General features: G+C 42.2%; 2 protein-coding genes across 2 annotated transcripts; one reads left to right on the plus strand and one right to left on the minus strand.

Moving 5' to 3' along the window:
* The first annotated feature begins 1,720 nt into the window (after window positions 1–1,720).
* On the plus strand, window positions 1,721–11,507 carry esf1 (ESF1, nucleolar pre-rRNA processing protein, homolog (S. cerevisiae)). The gene is made up of 14 exons (XM_053230010.1): window positions 1,721–1,839; window positions 3,268–3,748; window positions 4,406–4,758; window positions 5,764–5,877; window positions 5,979–6,088; window positions 6,822–6,974; window positions 7,290–7,404; window positions 8,623–8,767; window positions 9,310–9,474; window positions 9,570–9,694; window positions 10,029–10,131; window positions 10,262–10,353; window positions 10,506–10,655; window positions 10,962–11,507. The coding sequence occupies exons 2-14, from the start codon at window positions 3,295–3,297 to the stop codon at window positions 11,310–11,312; spliced, it is 2,430 nt and encodes an 809-aa protein (XP_053085985.1). The 5' UTR covers window positions 1,721–1,839; window positions 3,268–3,294; the 3' UTR covers window positions 11,313–11,507.
* Window positions 11,508–12,351: 844 nt separating this feature from the next.
* btbd3a (BTB (POZ) domain containing 3a) lies at window positions 12,352–18,333 on the minus strand. Its single transcript, XM_026932211.3, has 5 exons — window positions 17,987–18,333; window positions 16,343–16,622; window positions 16,095–16,185; window positions 15,493–15,611; window positions 12,352–15,282 (listed from the first exon to the last, which is right to left on the minus strand). The coding sequence occupies exons 2-5, from the start codon at window positions 16,489–16,491 to the stop codon at window positions 14,250–14,252; spliced, it is 1,392 nt and encodes a 463-aa protein (XP_026788012.3). The 5' UTR covers window positions 16,492–16,622; window positions 17,987–18,333; the 3' UTR covers window positions 12,352–14,249.
* Between the last annotated feature and the right edge of the window lie 4,683 nt (window positions 18,334–23,016).

Below are 23,016 nucleotides of genomic sequence, written 5' to 3' on the forward strand. Positions count from 1 at the left end.
CTTGTTTTGCCTCATTTGTTGTACATTATTACATTTTGAAAAATAATTTATACATCTCAAGCTTTTTTTTTTTTTTTTTTTTAAATGTTTGCATGCTCTGTGCTTAATGCCCTTTTTACCTTATCCTCTGTGCTGTGTGTTTCAAGTTGGCATGGAAGTAATTGTATGTTATGACCAGGATTTTCTGGAGGAAATGTACAGTAAGGTGAAATATGAGCCTAAATGAATCATCTCAGTCTTTTATTTGTGCTTATTTGTATCAAGAACATTCATATGATGTTATTTTAGATATGCTGCAAACTTTGCACAGCATTAATATGAGTGTGTGAACGCTGAAAAGCACACCTAAAGGAAGCTTCAGGGGGGAAAAAGGTGACATAGATGCGAACCCCCTAGGGTGTCCCCCGCCTTGTGCCCCGAGTCCCCTGGGATAGGCTCCAGTCTAACCCTCGACCCTGTGCACGATATGCGGGACAGAAAATAGATGGATGGATGGAGCTCTTCTAGGCAATAATTTGAAGCGTAAGAGAGCAATGTAATGTTAGGAATCAAATATACTTCCCCTAAATCACAGTGCTGCACTTATCCCAAACGTGTCACACTACACTCTTAGAAATAAAGATACCAAAATATACTTTTCCTTGTCACTGATGTGGTATCATGAAGGGTACAACTTTTACACCTTTAGTATATACACTCAGTGGCCACTTTAATAGGATATACACCTGCTCATTCATGTAGTTATTCAATCAGCCAATCACACGGCAGCAGCACAGTGCATAAAATCATGTACTCATGTTCACATAAAACATCAGAATAGGGAAAATGTGTGACGTCTGTGACTTTAACCACGGCATGGTTGTTGGTACCAGATGGGCTGGTTTCAATATTTCATAAAATCTCCAGGATTTTCACACACAACAGTCTCTAGAGTTTACTCAGAATGGTGCGAAAAACTAAAAACGTTGAGTGAGTGACAGTTCTGGGTGGAAACGCCTTGTTGATAAGAGAGGTAGAAGAAAATGGCCAGATTGGTTCGAGCTGCCAGGAAGGATATAATAACTCATATAATCACTCTTTACAACCGTGGTGAGCAGAAAAGCATCTCAGCATGCACAACACATCAAACCTCGAAGTGGATGAGCTACACAGCAGAAGATCACATCAGGTTCCTCTCCTGTCAGCCAAGAACAGGAATCTGAGGCTATCGTGGGCACAGACTCACCCAAACAGGACAGTTGCAGATCAAAAAAAAAAAAAAAAAAAAAAACTCATTTGCTCTTTTTCCAGTCTTCAGCTGTCCAATTTGGGTATTTTTAATTTTTTTTAATTTTTCTGCACCAATCTGTGTAAACTCTAGAGACTGTTGTGTGTGTATGCATTGCAATAAAATCAGTTTAATTTTAAATAGATTTTCATTTTTTAAATAAATTTAAATAAATTTAAAAAATTTAACTTTAAAAAATGACTAAACACCTTAATTCATTTATGCAGAAACATTTTATATGGAAAAAATATAAATAGTTTTTTTTGTAGATCTCTCTTTGAATGATCATTTTATTTATTTATTTATTTACTTACTTACTTACTTATTTGAAGTTTATTAAAAACAAGATATTAATAATAATATAAATAATATTTGTGTTTAGTAAATAATTACCAACCATTCTAACAGCTTTAATCCGAACACCAGCGCGTGAGGTTTATTCGTGGCCCGGCGTGAGTCTTCTTGCTTGCCGTAGTGGGGCGTGGCTTAGGGGGATAGCGGAAGTAGTTGGTGCATCACGGGAAAACACGTGTATAGCGAGGAATCGTGCGTGATGTATAAATATTGAGTCGGTGAGTGTGTTTGCGTGTTCGCTTCATTTTACACTGTTTACTGGAGTTAAATTTTAAAACTCAGCAGAACTGAGTTTATTTATTTACCCGTTTTGTCTCTTTCTGTCAGTTAGCAGAATGCTAAGCGCTAATGATGATGATGATGATGATGTATGAGTGTGTGCGGTATCTGTGTTAATGTTACTGATGCACTGTTGTACAATAACAGTTTACATTAAACACTATAGGAATGTTATACTGTCTTTCACCTTGTCACACACTTAGACTGAGTGCAAAAGTTTGCACCCCCTTCCTTTCTGGATTAGAAGAATAGCCACTGTACCTCCATTTTATTGTTTATCTCTAAAAACTAAACTATTTTATTTAATATTGTTATATTCCCTCTGACCTGTTCCTTGAATGTGAGTTAAAACACAATAGGTTTACTTTATATCTTATTTACAGCAAGAAAAGCTTAAACATTTTCACACTGTTTCCTGTGAAGAATCATTGAGATGGTGAAGTTTTCTGTAAGGAGACGTTTATTTAACATTGATGGAAGGAGTCTCCAGTGTCAGCGCTTTGTAACAGTCAGAGGTGAAGCTGTAACTTTAGGTTTTTTTCTGACATCTTCAGGACAGAGGAGATTACACTTTCAGTTTCTCTGTAATAAAAGACAACAAACTGCATTTTAGTTTTATTTATTTATTTTTATTTATTTATTTCCTATTAACTGTAAGAGAGAGAAAAGAGACAGACTGGTGAGGGAACGACTGTTTATAGCTGCAAGAACAGGATCTAACTTGTTCCATGACATTAAATGTAACAACAAATGGTTAAAAACTATGACATGTTGTTCATTAATGAATGAATAATTGTAATTATTGGAAGTTGCTGTGGCGTAAGAGGAGTAACACACTTCAGGATGTGCTGTTATGGGAAAATAATCAGCTTCAGGATTGTAAGAGTAAACCTGCTTCATGTATTGATTATTTTCCTATACCGGCATGATACAGAGTGTTTTATTCCTTACATATCTTATAAGTGATGATTACAGAATATCAGTAATCACAATGCATTTTTTTTCAAAAGCTGTAAATGGTCATGGATTTAAATAATTTATTTACACAATTTAAAGGTTGTCACCTTCCGTTATTCAACATTATCACGAGTTAATGAAACATGATTGCTTTCCTTGAGATCTTGAGATAAAACATTTTTTTCCTGACAAAGACCTTTTTTTTTTTTTTTTAATTCTCAAATTATAACCCATGTGATGTAGAGATGCTGCACTTACAGCTGCCTACAAACCATTACATCATTTTGTGTAGCATTTCATATAAACGTTGCGTTAAAACCTGATTATAAAATGTAAAAGTAGTCACACACAGTGTTAGTCGTCTTTCTGTCCATCTGTATTATTTATACGTCTCCTGTATATATGTCCAGGTTTGTGTCTGTAAACAAAGCGTCATCATGTCGTCTAAGAAAGAGCTGAGCGCTGACGAGCGCTTCGCCCGCGTCAAGAAGGACCCCCGCTTCTGGGAGATGCCGGACGTGGAGCAGAAAGTGCGCATCGACAAGCGCTTCCAGTCCATGTTCCACGACGAGCGCTTCAAGCTGAAGTACACGGTGGACAAACGCGGCCGTCCCGTCAACCACACGTCCACCGAGGACCTGAAACGCTTCTACAAACTGTCCGACTCGGAGCAGAGCGACACTGACGCCGAGCAGGAGGAGAAGAAGAAGAAGAAGAAGAAAGTAAAAGCAAAAGCAAAGGAGGATGAGCTTCAGGATGAAGAGGAGGAGCTTGAAAAGGGGGAGGAGCCTTTGACTAAGAAAGCTGTGAAGAAAGAGGCATTAAAATCCAAAGAGTGTGAGAAGATCAGAAGAGCAGAGCCAGTTAAAGGAGTGAGAGTCGTTGAAGAAGGTAAAACACACACACACACACACACACACACACACACACACACACACACACACACTGATGTCACCAGTTTTTCCTCTTATAGACATGTACTGTCCAGTTTTCTGAGCCTCTGTACCACATCACTTATACCACAGCAGTGTTGAATTCTGGATTCTGATTGGTCAGAAGGTGTTGATTAATTTTCTCTAACAGCAGCTCTGACAGTAGTGCAGCTGCACATCACAGGTTTAGATTTAGGTTCTAGCAGTTTATCGTTTCTATAGTAACAGCTCATTCACAGGGACCTGTGTGGCGGTCGCTGGAAAAACGTCCATGAACCAAGTTGTTTTGCAGATATTCCACAGCATCAAACGTAACTATAAATGGATAAAAAAGTATGATGTGTTGTTTTTGTTAGTCTTGGTAAATTGCTGCGGTGTAATGAGAATAAAACACTTGGGGACGTGCTGTCGTAGGAAAATAATCAGTGATGGGGAGGTGTGATGAATCCGAGTTACTGTCACCACTCCATCACTGATTATTTTCCTGTAACAGCGTGACACAGAGTGTGGTATTCGGTTAGTTCGGCTCCAGCGAGTTCCTCAGAGCAGTTCCTGGGATTTGTTGTGGCTTGATGTTCACCGGGACGCTGTGCAACTGATTGTTTTATTTCCACAGAAGATGATGATGAACTTGAGGAGGAGGATGATGAAGAAGAATATAGCGACACTGACAAAGGAGTGGGTCTCTCCGCTGATGATGATGAGGATGATGTTGATGATGAAGATGCTGAGGAAGAAGAAGAAGGTGATGATGAAGATGCTGAGGAAGATGATGAAGACGGGAGTGAGTCGGAGGACGACAGTGACAGCGGTCCTGATCTGGCCCGAGGAAAAGGCAACATCGAGACGAGCTCTGAGGACGAGGATGAGGAGGAGGAGGATGAGGTGGAGGACTTCCTGCGTCATGAGGAAGAGGAGATTGAACACGACTGGGGGGAGATGTGGAAGGACGCGCCACGCACTGAGCAGGTCAGACACACTCTACCACTCTGTGTGTGTGTGTGTGTGTGTGTGTGTGACATAAGAATAATTGAGAATAAATTAATAATATAAGAATAAGTGACATGATTAGACATGATAAGTGACCACGTCTGAAATGAAAGAAACTAAAGGCAAATCAGAAAATAATGAAATAAATAGACAGATAGACAGATAGAGCGACAGGCAGTTATATGGATAGATAGACAGACGGGTGGATGGATGAGTGGACAGACAGAGAAACACTTAGATGGACAGATGGTTAGAAGAACAGATAGATGGATAGACAAATGGAAGTATAGGATGACAGACAGACAGATGGATGGATAGACAGACAGACAGACAGAAGGTTTGATGGAAGGAAATGCAGGTAGAGAAATGGTTAGATGGACAGATAGTTAGATGGACAGATAGACAGAAAATGGAAGGATAGATAGACAGGTTAGTTGGATGGATATGCAGGCAGATAGACAGACAGACAGACTGTTGGATGGATGGATGGATAAATAGGCAGGCAGATAGACACTGTTGGATGAATGGATAGGTAGACAGACAGACATAAGATGGACAGACTGTTAATTGGATAGATAGGAAGATGGAGAGATGTTTAAATGGATGGATAGGTAGGTAGACAGACAGAAAGACAGACACACACACAGGGTAAAATGGAAGCATAGGTAGACAGATGGGAGGTTTGATTGATAGACAGGCAGACAGACAGACAGACAGATGGAAGGAAAGACAGACAGACAGATGGTTAGATGGACGGATAGACAGACAGACAGATGGACGGATAGACAGACAGACAGATGGACGGATAGACAGACAGACAGATGGTTAGATTGATGGATAAGTAGGTAGGCAGAGAGGATGTTCAGTGGATGGATAAGTAGACAGACAGATGGACAGACAGACAGAATAATTGTACTATATGTGGCAGTGTGCTCAAAGTGTGAGTAATCGTGTGTGTGTGTGTGTGTGTGTGTGTGTGTGTAGGTCAGTTGCAGGTTAGCGGTGTGTAACATGAACTGGGACCGGCTCAAAGCTAAAGACCTGCTGGCTCTGTTCAGCTCCTTCAAACCTAAAGGAGGAGTGGTGCTGTCCGTCACGGTAACTCCACCCCTCTGCCTCCTCCTTCTCTTCATCATCTACCCTAACTGCTCTCTATATAACTGTGTATAATTGTGTGTGTGTGTGTGTGTGTGTGTTAGATCTACCCCTCAGAGTTCGGTAAAGAGAGGCTGAAGGCAGAGCAGACTCAGGGCCCTTTGGAGCTCACCAGCCTCCCAGACGACCCAGACGCAGACACTGAGGAACAGAGGTCACACACACACACACACACACACACACACATGCACACACAAACACATATATACACACATGTATACCTGTATACACCTGAATAAATGCCATCTTTAAGTTTTCTTTTCATTCACTCTGTTAGCTCACTACATAGGGTACAACTCCGTAGCACTCTGCACCCTCCCTAGTGCCCTAAATGCACAGGATGACACCATTTAGGATTCAACCACAGAAAAGTTATGACTTTTTGTGCCATTTTGCCATATTGTAATGTCATTGGACAAAATTTGTACTCTACATTTAGTGTCTTTTCACAGAGATAAAAAATATTGGCACTCGCTGACATTAAAACAATGCCTCTATGTCTCAGGGAACCGTGAGGAAGACATGCAAAACATATTTTAACGTCAAAAAGGCTATCTCATCACAACATCCAGTACGAGTACGAGGGCGGGCCGATGTGACTATATAATACTGATATTGTGATAATTAATATCTCTTATAATTAATAACTGTTCTGAAGCTTGGAAGCAGATTGGACGTTAAAATCTATTTTTAGTACCAAATGTCCATGTTACTGTTTTGTTTACACTTTGTTAGCAAACCTAAATGTCAATAAACCATATGATGTATATTTTTTTTTATCATATTGAACACTATTCAGTGCGCAGTATTGATTTCAGAAAACACGATTGTAAACAATAACAGTGAATAAAAGGCTGTAATCCTGTCTGCCCTTTCCTGTGTTTTAGGATCTATAGGGAGAAGGTGCGAGATTATCAGTTTAAGCGTCTGCGTTATTACTACGCCGTGGTAGAGTGCGACTCGCCCGAAACCGCCGCCAAAATCTACGAGGAGTGCGACGGCTTCGAGTACGAGAGCAGCTGCTCTACGCTGGACCTGCGGTGAGACACATGCAAGCATGTTGGCCAGCTGAGGAAGAAAAAAACGCTTCGGGACGTGCTGTTATTTGAAAATAATCAGTGGTCATAGTGATTTCGCTTCATCACACTACCACATCGTTGATTATTTTGCTATAACAGCATGACCCTCAGTGTTTCATTCCTTACCTGGTGAATGAAAGCTAGTCAGGACTCATTAGTACAGAATTAGCCAGAATGTTTTTTTTTTTCTTTTAATGAGGTCATTCACAGGTCATATCTCTGAATAAAATGTTTAATTGTGTGTGTGTGTGTGTGTTATATGAACCTTAATTACAGGTTCATCCCTGACGACATGATGTTTGAAGATGAGCCGAAAGACACAGCGACGGACGTGGATTTGTCCACCTACAAACCCAAACTGTTCACCTCCACCGCCACCACTACAGCTAAGGTCCGCTAGTCCTGTCTCGCTATTCACTGTGAACTGCTTACTGCACCTTTAAAGGTGACCTGAATTCAAAACGGACCGTATATCCTGATTCCCTCTCCCCCAGTCCCAGCTGTTAGAGAACAGTAAACGCCGAGTCCTGTTCACGTCGTAGTGAGAATGACTAATAAACAGTAACAGTAGCAGGGTTATCTCCGCCTTATCTAAAATGGCTGCCGTCGGTGGTGGCTGTCAAGGCAGCAGTCCTTTTTTATTGATCACAAGCTAATGCCTTATATGGTAAAAGTATGTGCACCCCTGACCATCACACCCATATGTGGTTCTTCCCCAAACTGATGCAGCAAATTTAGAAACACAGAATTGTATAGAATGTCTCTGTGTGCTGTAGCTTTACAATTTCCCTTCACTGGAACTAAGAGGCTCAAACCTGTTCCAGCATGACGATGCTCCTGTGCACAAAGCGAGCTCCATGAAGACTTGGTGTGTTAAGGTTGGAGTGGAAGAACTCGAGTGTCCTGCACAGAGCCCTGACCTCAACCCCACTGAACACCTTTGGGATGAACTGGAACACCGAATGAACCCCAGACCTCCTCGACATCCCAACATCAGCGCCTGACCTCACTAATGCTCTTGTGGCTGAATGAACACAAATCCCCACAGCCACGCTCCAACATCTAGCGGAAAGCCTTCGCAGAAGAGTGGAGCTTATTATAACAGCAAAGAAGGAATAAATCAGGAATGAGATGTTCAGCAAGCACATATGGGTGTGATGATCAGGTGCCCACATAATTCTGGCCATATAGTGAACTTGACAATATGTCACATTGCAAAAGAACAATGTTTCATGTTGTCTTAAGTGACACTGTTGTGAGATCAGTAGCTCTGTATAAACTGGTAGTACTGTATAAATTCTGTAAGCCATTAATTAATTATTTTTCTATAACAGCAAACCCAGAAGTAATTTATTCTTTTGTTCTGCCAATTCGAGAAAAATCATAGCGTAGGCCATAGAAAGCAAGACGTGTAAAGAATTTCTTTATGAACACATTATGGCACTCTGAACTGAATTTCTGATGTTCTAATCCTACTTTAATGAGAAGGTTAATTAAAAAAATAAATAAATAAATAAAAGGAAGAGGAAGTGATTTAAGTGTCGCTGTGTGTGTGTGTGTGTGTGTGTGTGTGTGTGTGTGTGTGTGTGTGTGTGTGTGTGCTGTTCAGGTGGAGTTAACGTGGGACGAGACGGATCACGATCGCATCACCACCCTCAGCAAGAATTTCAACAAGGACGAGCTGCTGAACATGGACTTCCAGGCCTACCTCGCTTCCTCCAGTGAGGATGAGGATGATGAGGTCGAGGCAGAAGGTGAGCGCTGAAGGTCATGACATTCCTCTAAAATCCAAACAAAGCTTTACTGTAGTCGAAGATATTTAAATCATCACAGTGAATGAAAAAAAAAAACATTTGCAGCTCCATATTGAAATCACTGTCTTCCTCAGCACTTCCTCAGTTTGGTGTCAGACTCAGGAAGTAGGCGTGGCCTAACAGCTGATGACAGAATAATTTGTTCAAACTGATTCAGATGATCAGATTCCAGTAATTCCAAGATTTAGTTTTTAATATGCTGTTTTAATATTTGATGAGCCAAACAATAGCCTTTGAGGCATTTGGGATAATGCTAAACTAGTAGCTACAAGCTAACCTTGAGATGCTAGCTACATTAGCGTCATTGCTCCAGGCCAAAAACCAAAGCAAACTCTAAACGTGTCTACGTTTTTGGAAAATAAACATACAATTTATTTTTGTTCTGAACGGTTCTTTAAAGTTCAAAACATCTGAGCTAACATGCTGAAGATCTGCAGTGTTAGCATGGTTTAGCTGAGCTGTTCTTCTGGTGTCCCTCTCAGAGGTGAAGCCGGTGGAGTGTGTGATGGAGGAGAAGAAAGGAGGGAAGAAGGGCAAGAAGGAGGAAGAGCAGATCAGTAAATACCGCCAGCTCCTGCAGAGCATCCAGGATAAAGAGAGGAAGGAGAAGGACAAGGACATGGAGATGGAGATCACGTGGGTCCCAGGTACGTCCGTTCAGCACGTGGTGTTCATCACTGGAAGCGGCGGAGGAGGATGGATTTCGTCGTGTTGGTGCTGATGTGTGTCTCTTTTCCATCAGGGTTGAAGGAGAGCGCGGAGAAACTGGTGAAGAAGAAGATGGAGGGAAAAGACAAAATGACTCCGTGGGAGGAGTTTCTGGAGAAGAAAAAGGAGAAGAAGAATGAGAAGAGGAAAGGAAAGAAGGTGAAGAAGGCATTTTATAGGTTATGCAATATTGTTACTCTTAGCCCTGCCCCTTTTTCCTTTGACACTCTTCACATGTCCCCGCCCCCTAACGCTCGGGAGCCATTTGTCTGGCCACACCCCTAAAAGTGTAACTAGCGAAATTAACCAATGATTCATAAATGTCGTGTTAAACTTGTGTGTAAGTTGCTATTCGTAATCGCAGCATGAACATTGTAGAGATATAAATTAGGATTATTATTACATATTCATGGAACAGATTACAAATGACACTTTTATTTTTGATTTTGTGTATAATTACGCCGTAAAGGAAAGAAACTGTTGTTTTGCACAGGAAGCCGAGGCTCAGGATGAGGCTGCTATCAGTGATGATGAACTTCCTCCTGACGTTGACCTCAATGACCCCTTCTTCTCTGAGGAGCTGGGAGGATCTACTGGTCAGTCCCAAATTCTCCTTTTACTCTCATCCCTCTTTTTGCTCTCTGTGTTGGTCTTTCTGCGTTTCATATCCTCCGCCGTCGTGTTGTTTTAATGATTTTTATGAACCTGATCCCTCGTGTGAAACAGGGACGGCCCAGAAAGTCAAGAAATCGAAGAAAAACAAAAAGGGGGAGGAGCAACTAACAGTGGAGGAGGAGGCGGAGCTAGAGAAACAGAAGGTATGCACCGAACAGTGATTTATACGAGTGATTCTGCATCATTTGTGTTATCTTCATCTGAGGGGGAAAATATATTTTGATCCAAACAGAACACGAGTTATAATAGATTCAGGATAAGAGTGCAGGTATAATAATTGTGTGTGTGGTTTCAGGCTGAAATGGCTCTCCTGATGGACGACGATGAAGACGAGAAGCACCGGCATTTTAATTACGATCAGATCGTGGAGCAGCAGAACCTGAGCAAGAAGAAGAGGAAGAAGCTCCTGAAGAACAACACGCTGCTGGAGGAGGACAACTTCAAGGTCAGCGACCAAACACGCTCAGCTTTCTCTAATTAATCGCATAACAGAATGCTATACAGCTACTGTTTTTTTTTTTAAAGAAATAAATTGCTTACCATGTTATTTTCCAGGCCTGTCAGTCATACAGAGCTTTAAGACACATCACATGCATCCTGCTTGCAGAAAAAAACACAATATCACTTCGCTGTAAAAGTCTCATTTTTGTAGCATGGAAATTATGTTTAATCGCTATAAATCCTGATCACAATGAAAATGATAAAGCTTTATTATAAATGTTCCCCATCTATTGGTGTGTGTTACGAACAGGTGGACTTGGAGGACCCGCGTTTCCAGGCCATGTTCACGTCCCACCTGTACAACCTGGACCCCTCAGACCCGGCCTACAAGAAGACCAGAGGTACTCAGAGCATCCTGGAGGAGAAGCAGAAACGGCGGGAGGAGCAGCAGCGCAGCCAGCAGGAGGCGCTCCAGAGCCAGGAGAAACCCAGCAAGAAACCAGAGGAGAAAGAGAGCACAGATGGTGGAGAGACGACAACAGATTCGACAACATCGGTGGCCCCGAGTAAAATCCTGGACCAGAGTCTATCGTTGCTCATCAAGTCTGTGAAGAACAAGACTGCGCAGTTTCACGCCCGCAAGAAACAGAGGACGAAATAGAGCCGGAACATTGTTTGTGTGGGTTTTAGAGTGTGTGTGTGTGTGTGTGTGTGTGTGTGTGTGTGTGTGTGTGTGTGTGTGTGTGTGGAACTGAACTCATTTATACAATTACTGATGTACAGTTGTTTTGTAAAGGAGACTTTATGATTTAACAAAACTATCTACTAAAACATTAAAGTCATCTCAGCTCTAAAACGTTTCACTGTTAAAGTGTTTTTTTTTTTGTTGTTTTTTTTCCTTGAACTCTGGGGTATAAAACAGTTATCAGGGACGGGGCTAAGTATGAGCTCGGGTTGTGATGTCGCAAAGCAGGCCTAACAGCTTTAGACCAATCACGATCGATATGTAAATTATTAGAGAATGATGACACAGTGATTGGACACTTACAGCTAACGAAACCGTGTGATAAGCTAGCTAGCCAGCTACCTGTTTCTAAGCCAATATTAGGGATACACTTAATGGTTGGTATGGCAACATTATAATATATTATAGGTTTACATTGAAAACTACAAATCAAAACTCTGATATTGAAATGATGCTTGTGTGAACCTGTAACATCTGAGCTAGTTTCCTAGTGATTAGTTATAGTAGCTAATTTGCATATTTGTGGTTATTATAAGATGTTCTTAACTGACAGGAGTGGAACTCGATGTGGTGGTCTGCTGGTTCAAACCTCATAATCTGCCTCATGGTTTGATGTGTTTTGCCTTCTGCAATGCTTTTCTGCTCACCACGGTTGTAAAGAGTGACTGTTCAGGTTACTGTAGCCTTTCTGGCCATAATGTACCTCTCATTTTGAAGGTGGCATAAGGACAGCTGCCATCTAAGAATCAAAAGAATCAACAAATTTAAAGGAGCACTCCGTGTCCTCGTCTGAGAAGGCAATCGATACAGATACCATACAGCGACTCTCACGTCAAATACGCACACTATAATATTGTAAAACATTACTAAAGGCAGTTATGACATCAGAATGTAATACTGACTCGATTATTCAGTATCTGTTAATATTCCAAAAACTTTCATAAGCCCACAGAGGTGTGTGAACAGGGTTTATTTCAGATTGTGTTTGTGTGTGTCTTCATTGTGATTAAAGGTGCAGTAAGTAATTTTATTTCCCAAGAAAAATGGATGAAACAATAACAAGTGGCAGTTCACCAGTGGAAATTTACAAGTGGGGGAAAAAAAAAAAAAATCAAAGCACAAGTGGGATGTGAGATTTTATAACCACAGTTAAATTAAAAACAAATGTGACGAGCAGCACAACGCATCATCAAGCCCTTCAAGAAACAAGGAAAAAGTGCTGGCGTGTTCAATCAATCTGAGCTCTTCATTGTAAAACAACTGTTAAACCACAAAGACCATCGAAGCAAAAGAAAACTGGACTACAGTGATTACACTGAGTGTTTACAGTACACGCCGTACAGCTGATACGCAACAACGTCTAGCACATCAAGTATAAAAATGATCAAGTATCAGTTCCACAAAATAAGCACTTTTATTTCTTACACGTATAACGTAGGCAAATGTGTATAAACGTGACCAATGGGCAGTATACGGCCTAGCAGCTACAACTTAGACTTCACCTTTTTTTTTTTTTTTTTTGAATAGTGTTACTACCGAGTTGCAAGCTGCCTTTGTATTCTGCGGTTTCAGAAACCAGTCAGCCATTTTCTTTTAGCGAACCAGAAACACAAGGCACGATGCAGAAACTGACACACAGAGCCCGGCTGCACGATGGATCCAGACGGCGCTGTGAATTTTAGCATTTTAAATATTTTAGAGGTTAAAAATAAAAACAGCACCCATCTGCTGGTGCTGAAGCTAATCCACAAAACCACAACAAACGCCACATGGCAGAGTTTTGATGCTGGTTGAGTATACAGATGGAAATCCTAAAGGCTCAGTTGCTACTAAGATAGTCCTGTGTGATGAGCATGTGCTTCACTCTCACAGTTGTGCTTTAACGGAACAGGAAGGAATTAGCCACGAGGAAACCCAGGAAAAAATCGGATCTCATCCCTGGAATGTCCCATCATTGTCCTAGCTGGATTAAACCGCTAGTGTAGTTTATAATTGATTGAGGAGAACTCAGTCAGACTGATTTGTTGCATACGTCACTGTGGTCAATGAAAACGATGCAGAATTGTTAGCTAGCTAGCTGAGTTGGTTCCTAGCTAGAGTAAACTGTGTTAACGATGCTATTTGTCATTCTTATCTTTCTTTCTAGACTTGCGGAAAAAAAAAAAAAAAAAAAAGCACAGAAATGAGATCAGAACTGTTGCCTTTCCGGGGATCTTACGCTTGTTTTTACTGTCATTTGCCTGGCAGGGAGCAGATGGCATCTTTAAAAAGCGGTGAACTGAACAGGATGTTGTAGTGTCGCAGGAAATTCGCTCCTAGTTCGTGTCTAGTGTTAGTAAAAGGTAGGAGTGTGGTTCATTAGGCCGTACCAGTGCGTGTTTCAATGGGCTAGCGAGCTAAGAGAACAATAAGGCAATCATGTGGTATGTTTAAAACGTAACATCTAGCGCTGCGGTAATGGGGTGCACTGGTGATTGTCATGCTAGTGATTTCTCCGTAACCTAACGCGTGCTAGCTGCCAGTCAGTAACACCCCTCCACACCTCCGCTTCGTCAATTTAAAATCTGAAAGCTGCCAACTTGGAACAGAACTCTAAATTCTGATGTCTAACTTCAGTAAAGTTTCAGTAGCACGTGGCAACGAGCCATCAGAAATCCAGTACGATGCTGCTGTTACAAATATGCCACTGATACACCACTGCAAGTGTGAACAGTGGTGTACAAGGGGCAGATTTAGCTGTGAAGATGCCCTGCCTGTCGGTACTACCACAGAGTAACCATGACTACGGCAACAACGTTTATCTGTACAAGCTGGTGTCCTCTTGGGGATTGTCAGACCTTGGTAAGAAGTCTCTCAGGCATAAAATATGAGCTCGGGTATCTGTCCCCCCTGCACCCCGGTGCCGTTGGTACTGTCCGAGGAGCATTGGAACTGGAAGGTGACCTTCCCGCACTGCACCTCGGTCATCCCTTCTTGGCCGAAGTAGCTGAGCTCGTTGCCATCCAGCACCACGCTGGCTGTGTAGAACGTGTCGGGCTCCACCTGCACCGGGTGTTCGAAGAACACCGGGAACGTGCCGCTGGAGCCGTCTGAGAAGTACTTGACGACGGCGAGGCCCAGCGTGGCGCCTTGCCGCTTGAGCTCGATCTTGGCCTGGTACTCGGCCGAGCCGCAGCTGGAGCCGTAGAGACCGAAGCCGGCGATGAACACGCGCCTGTCCACAGCAAACTGAATGCTGTCACAGCGTCCACGGTAACGCCACTGGTTGCTACGGTAGGCGCACGACTGGAAGCGGTGGCAGCGCTGCGGAGTCAGGCCTTTCCTCGGCTGGCTGACGAAGGGCAGCTCGGGTTTGTTAGCCGCCGTGTGCCACAGGAAGACGGCGTTGGTCTCGGCGAGCGTGAGCAAGCCGCACTGCGCCGCACCGTTGGCAAACTCATCCAGCGACATTGCTGGGACACGGATGAGGTACAGCGCCTCGCCCAGCACCAGCCTCTTGTTTTCGACAGTAGGTTGCAGTTCACGACGTTGGCACTCGGCCTCGGCCCAGCTGAGCGCCGCCTCCAGAACGACCGTCTCGCTCGCGTTGAGGGTCTCGCGCCGGAGGATGCTCTCCAGCGTGCGCAGGTCGATGTCACAGAAGGCGTCAGAACGCAGCGCGAGCTCAGCCTGGGCGTCGATCACCTGCCAGCAGCGGCGCATCAGCTCCGGCTCCTCGAACAGGCAGCTCTGCGACAGCAGCACGCAGGCGTTACGTGCGCTCAGGCTGGTCTCCAGGAACGCCACGCAGGCACGCGCCAGGTGAGGAACCATGTACTTCTTGGCAGCGTACAGTGTGGCCAGAACAGTGTCCGCACACAGGTCAATCTCATCACAGTAGATATATCTGCAGCAAGAAAAGAGGAGGTGGAGTAAAATGAAAACTGTCACACACCCATATATATATATATATATATATATATATATATATATATATATATAAAAAACGCTCAGTGCTGCTGATCCTTTTCCACAAACTTTCCACAGCAACATATGGCTGAACCTATATGACAAGTCAAGCTCTACTCTATCAGTACAATACTCTTCTGATTCTCACTTGAGCATGGCCAGGAAGGAATGTGGCTCGACGTCTGGGATGCGGATCTCGTCCTTATCCTCCGCCAGCTCCCCGTAGAACATGGCATAGAACACAGAGCTCCCGACGGCCAGGATGTACTGAGAGAGAGAGAGAGAGAGAGAGAGAGAGAGATAGATAGATAGATAGATAGATAGAGAGATAGATAGATGGGGGGGTTTCATTTTAGGTATTTAGACAAAGAGACAGTGTGTGTCATTTGCTAGCTAGCGTTTATTGTTAGGTTGGAACCAAACCTGTGTGCTAAACATCCATTTTTATTCTAATTCAGATGCAAATATTATCAGCTTTATCCTTCTCTTGTTGTTGCTTCATGTATATTTTCATGTTTCAGCTTATTACAGGATAAACGCTTCATCAACAGATGGTCCTTCTTCCTGGTAATGTACTGGCTTCTGTTCACACACACGAGTTCTCCCGGGAACTGAGTTACATCTTTTCCCTTTCGACTCACACTAAACTCTTTAAACTCTACGAGCGCACGTGTGCATAGGATAATACTTGTTTCTGATTGGCTGGCGTCTTCACTTTGAAGTGAAAGGTAAACTCTTCTCCACCCTCACCTTGTGCCCCGGCACTCTTTGCGTGCCCCCGGGAGGGCCGACCACGAAGTGCACGTCCGCCATCAGCTCGTTGTTAAACATCACTGCGTTTCTGGAGTCAAATTATAAACAAAATACACAATTTTTTAACATACAGTGGTTTCAGTACACTGCTGTAGTGTGATACACAGTGGGACAGTCACACACAGCTGGTTTTGCGTGTGTGTGTGTGTGTGTGTGTGTGTGTGTGTGTGTGTGTGTGTGTGTACCTCTCTCGGATGGTGGGATAGAGGCCTTGCCAGTTGCAGCCGTGAACAGTGTTGTTGTTGCTGATGTTCTGCTGTTGGTACTGCTGCACCGTCGTAGCCGTGGCCGCCACCGAGGGCAACTTCTTAGCAGCATAAAGCTCGGCGGCCATTTTATCGCACCTGAAGGGTACTCAGGGTGCACTCATGGCCAAACCGTTCCCAGACGTGGTGACGAGGAAGAGAGATACTTCGTATGGTAACGACGGGTATCACCGCTTCACCAAAAAAAAACCTGAACCATCTGGAAGAGAAAAGAGTAAGTCAGTTAGCAAAGAAAAGAAAAAAAAAAAAGAAGGAAGGGAGGGAGAAAGGGAGGGAGAAAGGGAGGGAGAAAGGGAGGGAGAAAGGGAGGGAGGGAGAAAGGGAGGGAGAAAGGGAGGGAGGGAGAAAGGGAGGGAGAAAGGGAGGGAGGGAGAAAGGGAGGGAGGGAGAAAGGGAGGGAGAAAGGGAGGGAGGGAGGGAGAGAGGGAGGGAGGGAGAGAGGGAGGGAGGGAGGGAGGGAGAGAGGGAGGGAGGGAGGGAGGGAGAGAGGGAGGGAGGGAGGGAGAGAGGGAGGGAGGAAGGATGGAATGAATTTGGGAGGGACTGAAGGAATGAAGTCGGGAAGGAAAGACTTGGAAATGGAAAGTTGGGATGGATGAAATTACGACAGGAAAGAAATAATGAATTTAGGAATGAAGCCAGGAAGGAAGGACATCAGGAAGAAAGGATGGAAGTCAGGAAGTAAGGAAAGAAAGAAAGAAAGACGGAAGGAAGGAAGGATTAAATGATGTCCAGAAGGAAGTACTGAAGTCAGATAGGAAAGAAGGAATGAAGTAGTGAATTCAGGAAGAAAGGACAGAAGATAGGAAGGCTGGAAGGAAAGAAAGAAGGATTAAATGATGTCCGGAAGGAAGTATGGAAAGGAGAATGAAAGTCAGATAAGGAAGAAGGAATGAAGTAATGAAGTCAGGAAAGAAGGAAGGAATCGAGTTAGAAAAGACAGGCTGAAGGAAGTCAAGAACGCAGGAAGGACGGAAGTAAGGAAGGAAGGAGCAGTGAAAGGTTGGTAGGAAAATAAAAAGATAGATGAGGAAGAAATTTGAAGAAGGATAAGGGGGAAGGAAATGAAAATCTGACGGGATATGGAGTCAAGAAAAGAAGTAAATCAAGTAAAATACGTAAACAAAGTGAAGGAAGTAAGAAGTTCTGGAAAGGAAGTAAAGAAAAGTGCGGAGAATGAAGAAATGTAACATCTATCTGTCTATCTTTCTTTCACTGTAAGAAAGAAAAAGGAAGAAGTGAAGGAAGGAAATGGCAAATGTGAAAATCAGTGAGCTGTGATCCCGGAAAAAAACTAAACAAAACAAACACAAACACACACACACACACACACACACACACACACAAAACAACCCATTTCCTTTCTGGAAGTGGATGAAATGTTCTCTCTGAGGGTAAATGGACGTCAGTGTTAGTCAGGTTAGCTAGCTGAATAATTACTCTGTTCAACAACCACAACAACAACTGTTAGCTACACACCGACAGGAAATAAAACTTAGCCTCGCTAGCTAGCTAACTAGCATCTACACGTCGTGACAACAGCAAAAAAATGAACATAAGTACCTCAAATTCGCATTTCTGTAAAAAAAATACCGATTTATCAACCAAAGGATGCAGACAGATGCTGTTCAGATGCGGTCTGATTTACACAGCTGTATTAGCCAGGCTAGCATGTAAACACCAGCTAGCAAGCTAGCACTATGTTGGTAAATAAAACAACAAAACACGCTTCATGTACAAATAAACAAGAGAAAATACAATCTAACATGTGTATAATATCACTCAGTGGCCTTTATAGACTTCCAGAAAATCTGAAAATCTTAAAACACACTCGAGGAAAAAAAAAAGTTTAAAGTCAGCTAAAGAGTCTAGCGACCGCCATCTTTGTGAGGACCAATCCCAAATTAGCAGAAAGGGCACTTATTAGGGTGCGTAATCCGCCATGTTGTAGCCTGTAAAGTGCACTTAGGAGGCAGGATGCAATTCGGGACACATCCTAAAGGTGAATCCCTGCCAAAAATCTGGCCCAGTGACACTCCCTGTATCGGATTGCATCTAGATTATAAAGAGTCTTTGTCATTATTTTTGTTTAAGGTGATTATTAGAATTTTGTAGAAAAGTATTATAAAAAGAAATGCTAAATAGTAATGACAAATATTAATAAAACTAACCCACTTTAGTGCATACAGTACACAAGCAGATGGCAGCAAATTCACTAAAATGTAGTTTATGTGCTTTAAATGTCATTTATATCAATTTTCAGCATGTTCTATAAGTCTGAAAGATTCATATACCAATTTCAGTGATCATTTTGTTACGTTAGTCTATTAAAAAAACAAACCGCAACCCTACATGAGTTTATTTTACCTTCTTCTGACACATGGTGAGTATAAAGCACTTTAAATAAGGATGAGATTTAGGCACCAGTAGGAATTTTGACCTCCGACCCCGGTTTATTTTATTTTTCCTGGACAATTTTTCATTCCCTGAGACCCTGGTGGATTCCTGGTCTAACCAACGTCTTTAAAATCATCACCACCTTTCCTTCCTTTATGGCAAAACACTGTGTGTCATGCGGTTATTGGAAAATAATCAATGAGTTACTGTTAGTACCTCAAAGTGGAATATTTTCCAATGATCCTGAAGTGTTTTATTCCTCTTACACCACCACAATTTGCCAACAATTACCATTTTTTATTAATTAAAGAATGACACATCCTACTTTTTTCCATTTGTACATCATTTACATGTAATGTTGTGGAAAGTCTGCGAAACAGGTTAGTTCCTGTTCTCGCTTTTTCACATTATAGCAGCTATAAGCAGTCGTTCCCTCACCGGCCTCTCTCTCTCTCTCTCACTCTTTTTTCCATCTCTCTTGGACTTAATAAGACAAAAATGCAGCTTGTCATGTTACCAAGAAACCGAGATACGTAAACTCTTCCGTACGAAGATTTTCCCACGTTGGAAAATGTATTGACTGGTACAGAGCACTGACACTGGAGACTCCTTCCATAAATATTACATAAACACATTTCTCCTTACAGAAAACTCCACCATATTAAATTTTTTTGTTAAGTAACAACATGGTTATTATTAGTCTTATGTGAAATTGTGTGATTTGCAGCTGCACTACTGTCAGAGCTGCTGTTATAGAAAATTCATCAACACCTTCTGACCAATCAGAGTCCAGAATTCAGCATGAGTCAACTCTTTGGTGGGCTGTTTCAGGTGAACGTTGGGAGCTGACTTGCATATATGAACCGTTTTCATTTTGTTTTCATTTTGTAGATGATGCCATTCATTCATTCTTTTATCCATTTAAAGGCTTACATGGAAACCTTTTTTCAATCTCTGAGCTGTTTGTTTGTGCAAGCCGTGTGTTTGACTCTCAGCTGTGTGTATGAGATGATCTGTTATCCAGATAAATGGAAATGTATCTTTCCATGTTTACTGTTTCGTCAGTGCACAAGGCAATGTTGTGCCATGCTGATTTAGGCTAGGAGCTAGTTGCAATGCAAAGCAATGTTATGTTGTTAAAGAGTAACGTTCCATGAAACAATTTCAGGCAAAGAAGAACAACCACAGATCATAACACTGCAATCTTTGTAAGGTTTCGAAAAAAAAGTGAGCTGTGCTGAGCTGATAGGGAGCTGAAAGAGGCGACTCTTATTGGTGATCTGAACCAAATGACTCAGTTTGACTCACTGGAAACAGAAAGAATTCATGTCACTATTATGAGAAGGGATTATAAAGTGACTGTGAGGGACAAACTCCAGCAGAGAGCGCCGTCTGATCAGTGAAGACAAGGAGTTAAACACACACACACACACACACACACACACACACACACACTGCTAAAAGACTTTCTCTCTCTCTTTCTCTCTGGCTTCATTCCAAACCGCACACTAGTGCCCTAAAGCGTAAATAATAATAGATCATCACTCTAGGTTACTATGGTTACAATAAGTGGTATAGATCTAATGATTAATACTCTATGATGCACGAAGGGGGCGTGGCCTTAATTTCATCTGGCTTGTTGAGGGGATTGAGTCTGATTGATGCTCTTAGTGATAAAAAAAAAAAAACTATAAAAGTTTTATAAAGATCAGGAAGAGCAAAGGTGTACGTAGTGCACTACATTTATGGAACCATTAAAAAAAAAACGTTAAAAAGCGAAGGACCTTAATTTGTCTGCTAATATAGCTAATAATACGCTTTCTTTCTGGACTTTTAAATAATCCTTTTGAACCCCCATGGTTACTGGGTTAAAAAAGAGAAAACATACCACCATTTTACATCTTATCAGTAATAAAGGAATTTCAAGATATTCAAAATAAAATATGGACAAGACAACAATCCAAAATACAACACGAAATGAACTAAAGTGAGAACGATATTATTTGACCATTTTTGACCATTTTTGTTACTTGTAATAATAACAGAACTGTGAAATTTAACACTTTAAATGCTTTTTGGTTTATTCATTCATCTTCAGTAAGCGCTTTATCCCAGAGTCTGTCCCGGGAATACTAGGCACAAGGCGGGAATACACCTTGGATGAGACACCAGGCCATCAGGGCAGCATGCTAGCACACACACACACACACATTCACAATCTTCGTTTAGCCAATCCACCTACTGGAATGCTTTTGGACAGTGAGAGGAAACCTGAGACCCTGGAGGAAACCCACACAGACACTGTGCCACCCTTCTTTTTGGTTATTGGTGTTTATTTTGCGCAAACCTTTTCACTCAGATATAGCTTGGATAAATTGCAAATGAGTTCCATCAGCTCATCATATCCTCTTTAGTATCAGATATCCTTTTGTTTGGAGACTAAATGAGCTCACATCTCCTGGAGTTTCTCGTCACTATAAATCAGTGACAAAGCTGCAGGTCTCTCAGATCATTAGCGCTTTCCCTAACCTCTGCTGAACGTGACTGAATTGCTTTGGATTAAACAATAAACGAGCCCATAAGTGGAACACGTGATAAATAAATAAGGTTAATGAGAAAAAAGTGATGCCGATGTTCTCACCACGCAAACATCCCAAGAACCTCCGGGTCACTGTTTGAACTTTAATGAGCATGGAGAATCTCTTTAATGTGTCCCACAACAACAACAACAACAACAGCAGCAGCAGCAACCTGTGTGTGTGTGTGTGTGTGTGTGTGTGTGTGTGGGGAGAGCAGGCTGAACCTGATCTCAGACCAGGGCTTAAGGGAAAGGGACAGGGCTGGGAATGCAGTTGTGCAGTTGTAGGGAATAGCACTGGAGTTATGTAATGTTTCACTAATTATGGCAGGGAAAGAGGCCAAAGAGAGAGAGAGAGAGAGAGAGAGAGAGAGAGACAGACAGACAGACAGACAGACAGTTAGATAGAGAGAGAGAAAGAGACACAGATAGTGAGAGAGAGTCAGAGAGAGAGAGAGAGAGAGACTGAGAGAGAGACACACACATAGTGAGAGAGAGAGGGAGAGAGACAGTGAGAGAGAGACACATAGTGAGAGAGAGATAGTGAGAGAGAGAGACACATAATGAGAGAGAGACAGAGAGAGAGACACATAGTGAGAGAGAGAGAGGGAGAGAGACAGTGAGAGAGAGAGAGAGAGAGAGAGACACAGTGAGAGAGAGAGAGAGGGAGAGAGACAATGAGAGAGAGACACATAGTGTGAGAGAGACAGAGAGAGACACAGTGAGAGAAAGAGAGACAGAGAGAGAGGGCCATGAAGTGATTAGAGAGAGGAATTTGTTGGCCTGATTGAAAGGGTCCATAAACACGCAGCACTTTGTATTGTCTGTGTGCTGATTTCAATCTGGGCTCTAATAAGTGTTTCCCTGCTCTGCTCCCTGCCATTTAAGGGGCTGTTTGGGGCAGTTTAGCTCAGGAAATTACCATTGTCCAGCCTTCACTGCTCTTATGGATCACTTAGGAGTAAAAATCAAAGCCACTGGTCCAGATGGGGCCTATGGAGGCAGCGAGCGTCAGTGCTAAGAGCTTAGAGCAGGCGTTCCCAAACTTTTGTGTAGCCTGGGAGCCCTTCAGCTATAATAAATAAATAAATAAATAAATAAATTTCCATACTTACTCGGCCCACATTTATTTTTATGAACTTAAAAAAAATCTAATATTAGGCTCATTACTCCAATATGTGCACAATAATGTTCTGGCTATTTATCAGAGCTTTTTACTCCTGAACTTTCCACAAACTGAACCAGCTATTGTATAATCCTAATTGGTTTTCATTATCGAAGTTGATAAGTATACAAACTCAATAATAAATACGACATTGTTGATTTTCACCACTGTAACAGAATGAAAACCCCTTGGCTTTGCTTCACCGATGCCACTTTGAGAACCGCTGGCTTAGCGTAGCCGCTGTGAGCTTAGTCTCTTTCCTCATATCTCTCATTTTATTACAGAATAAAATCTGTGAGTCCAGTCATAAAGAGCGAGCGTGAAAGAGCGCTGAGCTGTGTAATGGTCTTCCCTTAAAGCCGTGGCTTACTATCAGCTATTCATTCAGTATCTATTATGAGTTATTCAGAAAACTTCGTAAAACTATTAGGAGAATGTAGAGTATGTAGGTAC

The sequence above is a fragment of the Pangasianodon hypophthalmus genome, chromosome 26 (assembly GCF_027358585.1).
Source record: "Pangasianodon hypophthalmus isolate fPanHyp1 chromosome 26, fPanHyp1.pri, whole genome shotgun sequence".
NCBI classification, from domain to species: Eukaryota; Metazoa; Chordata; class Actinopteri; order Siluriformes; family Pangasiidae; genus Pangasianodon; species Pangasianodon hypophthalmus.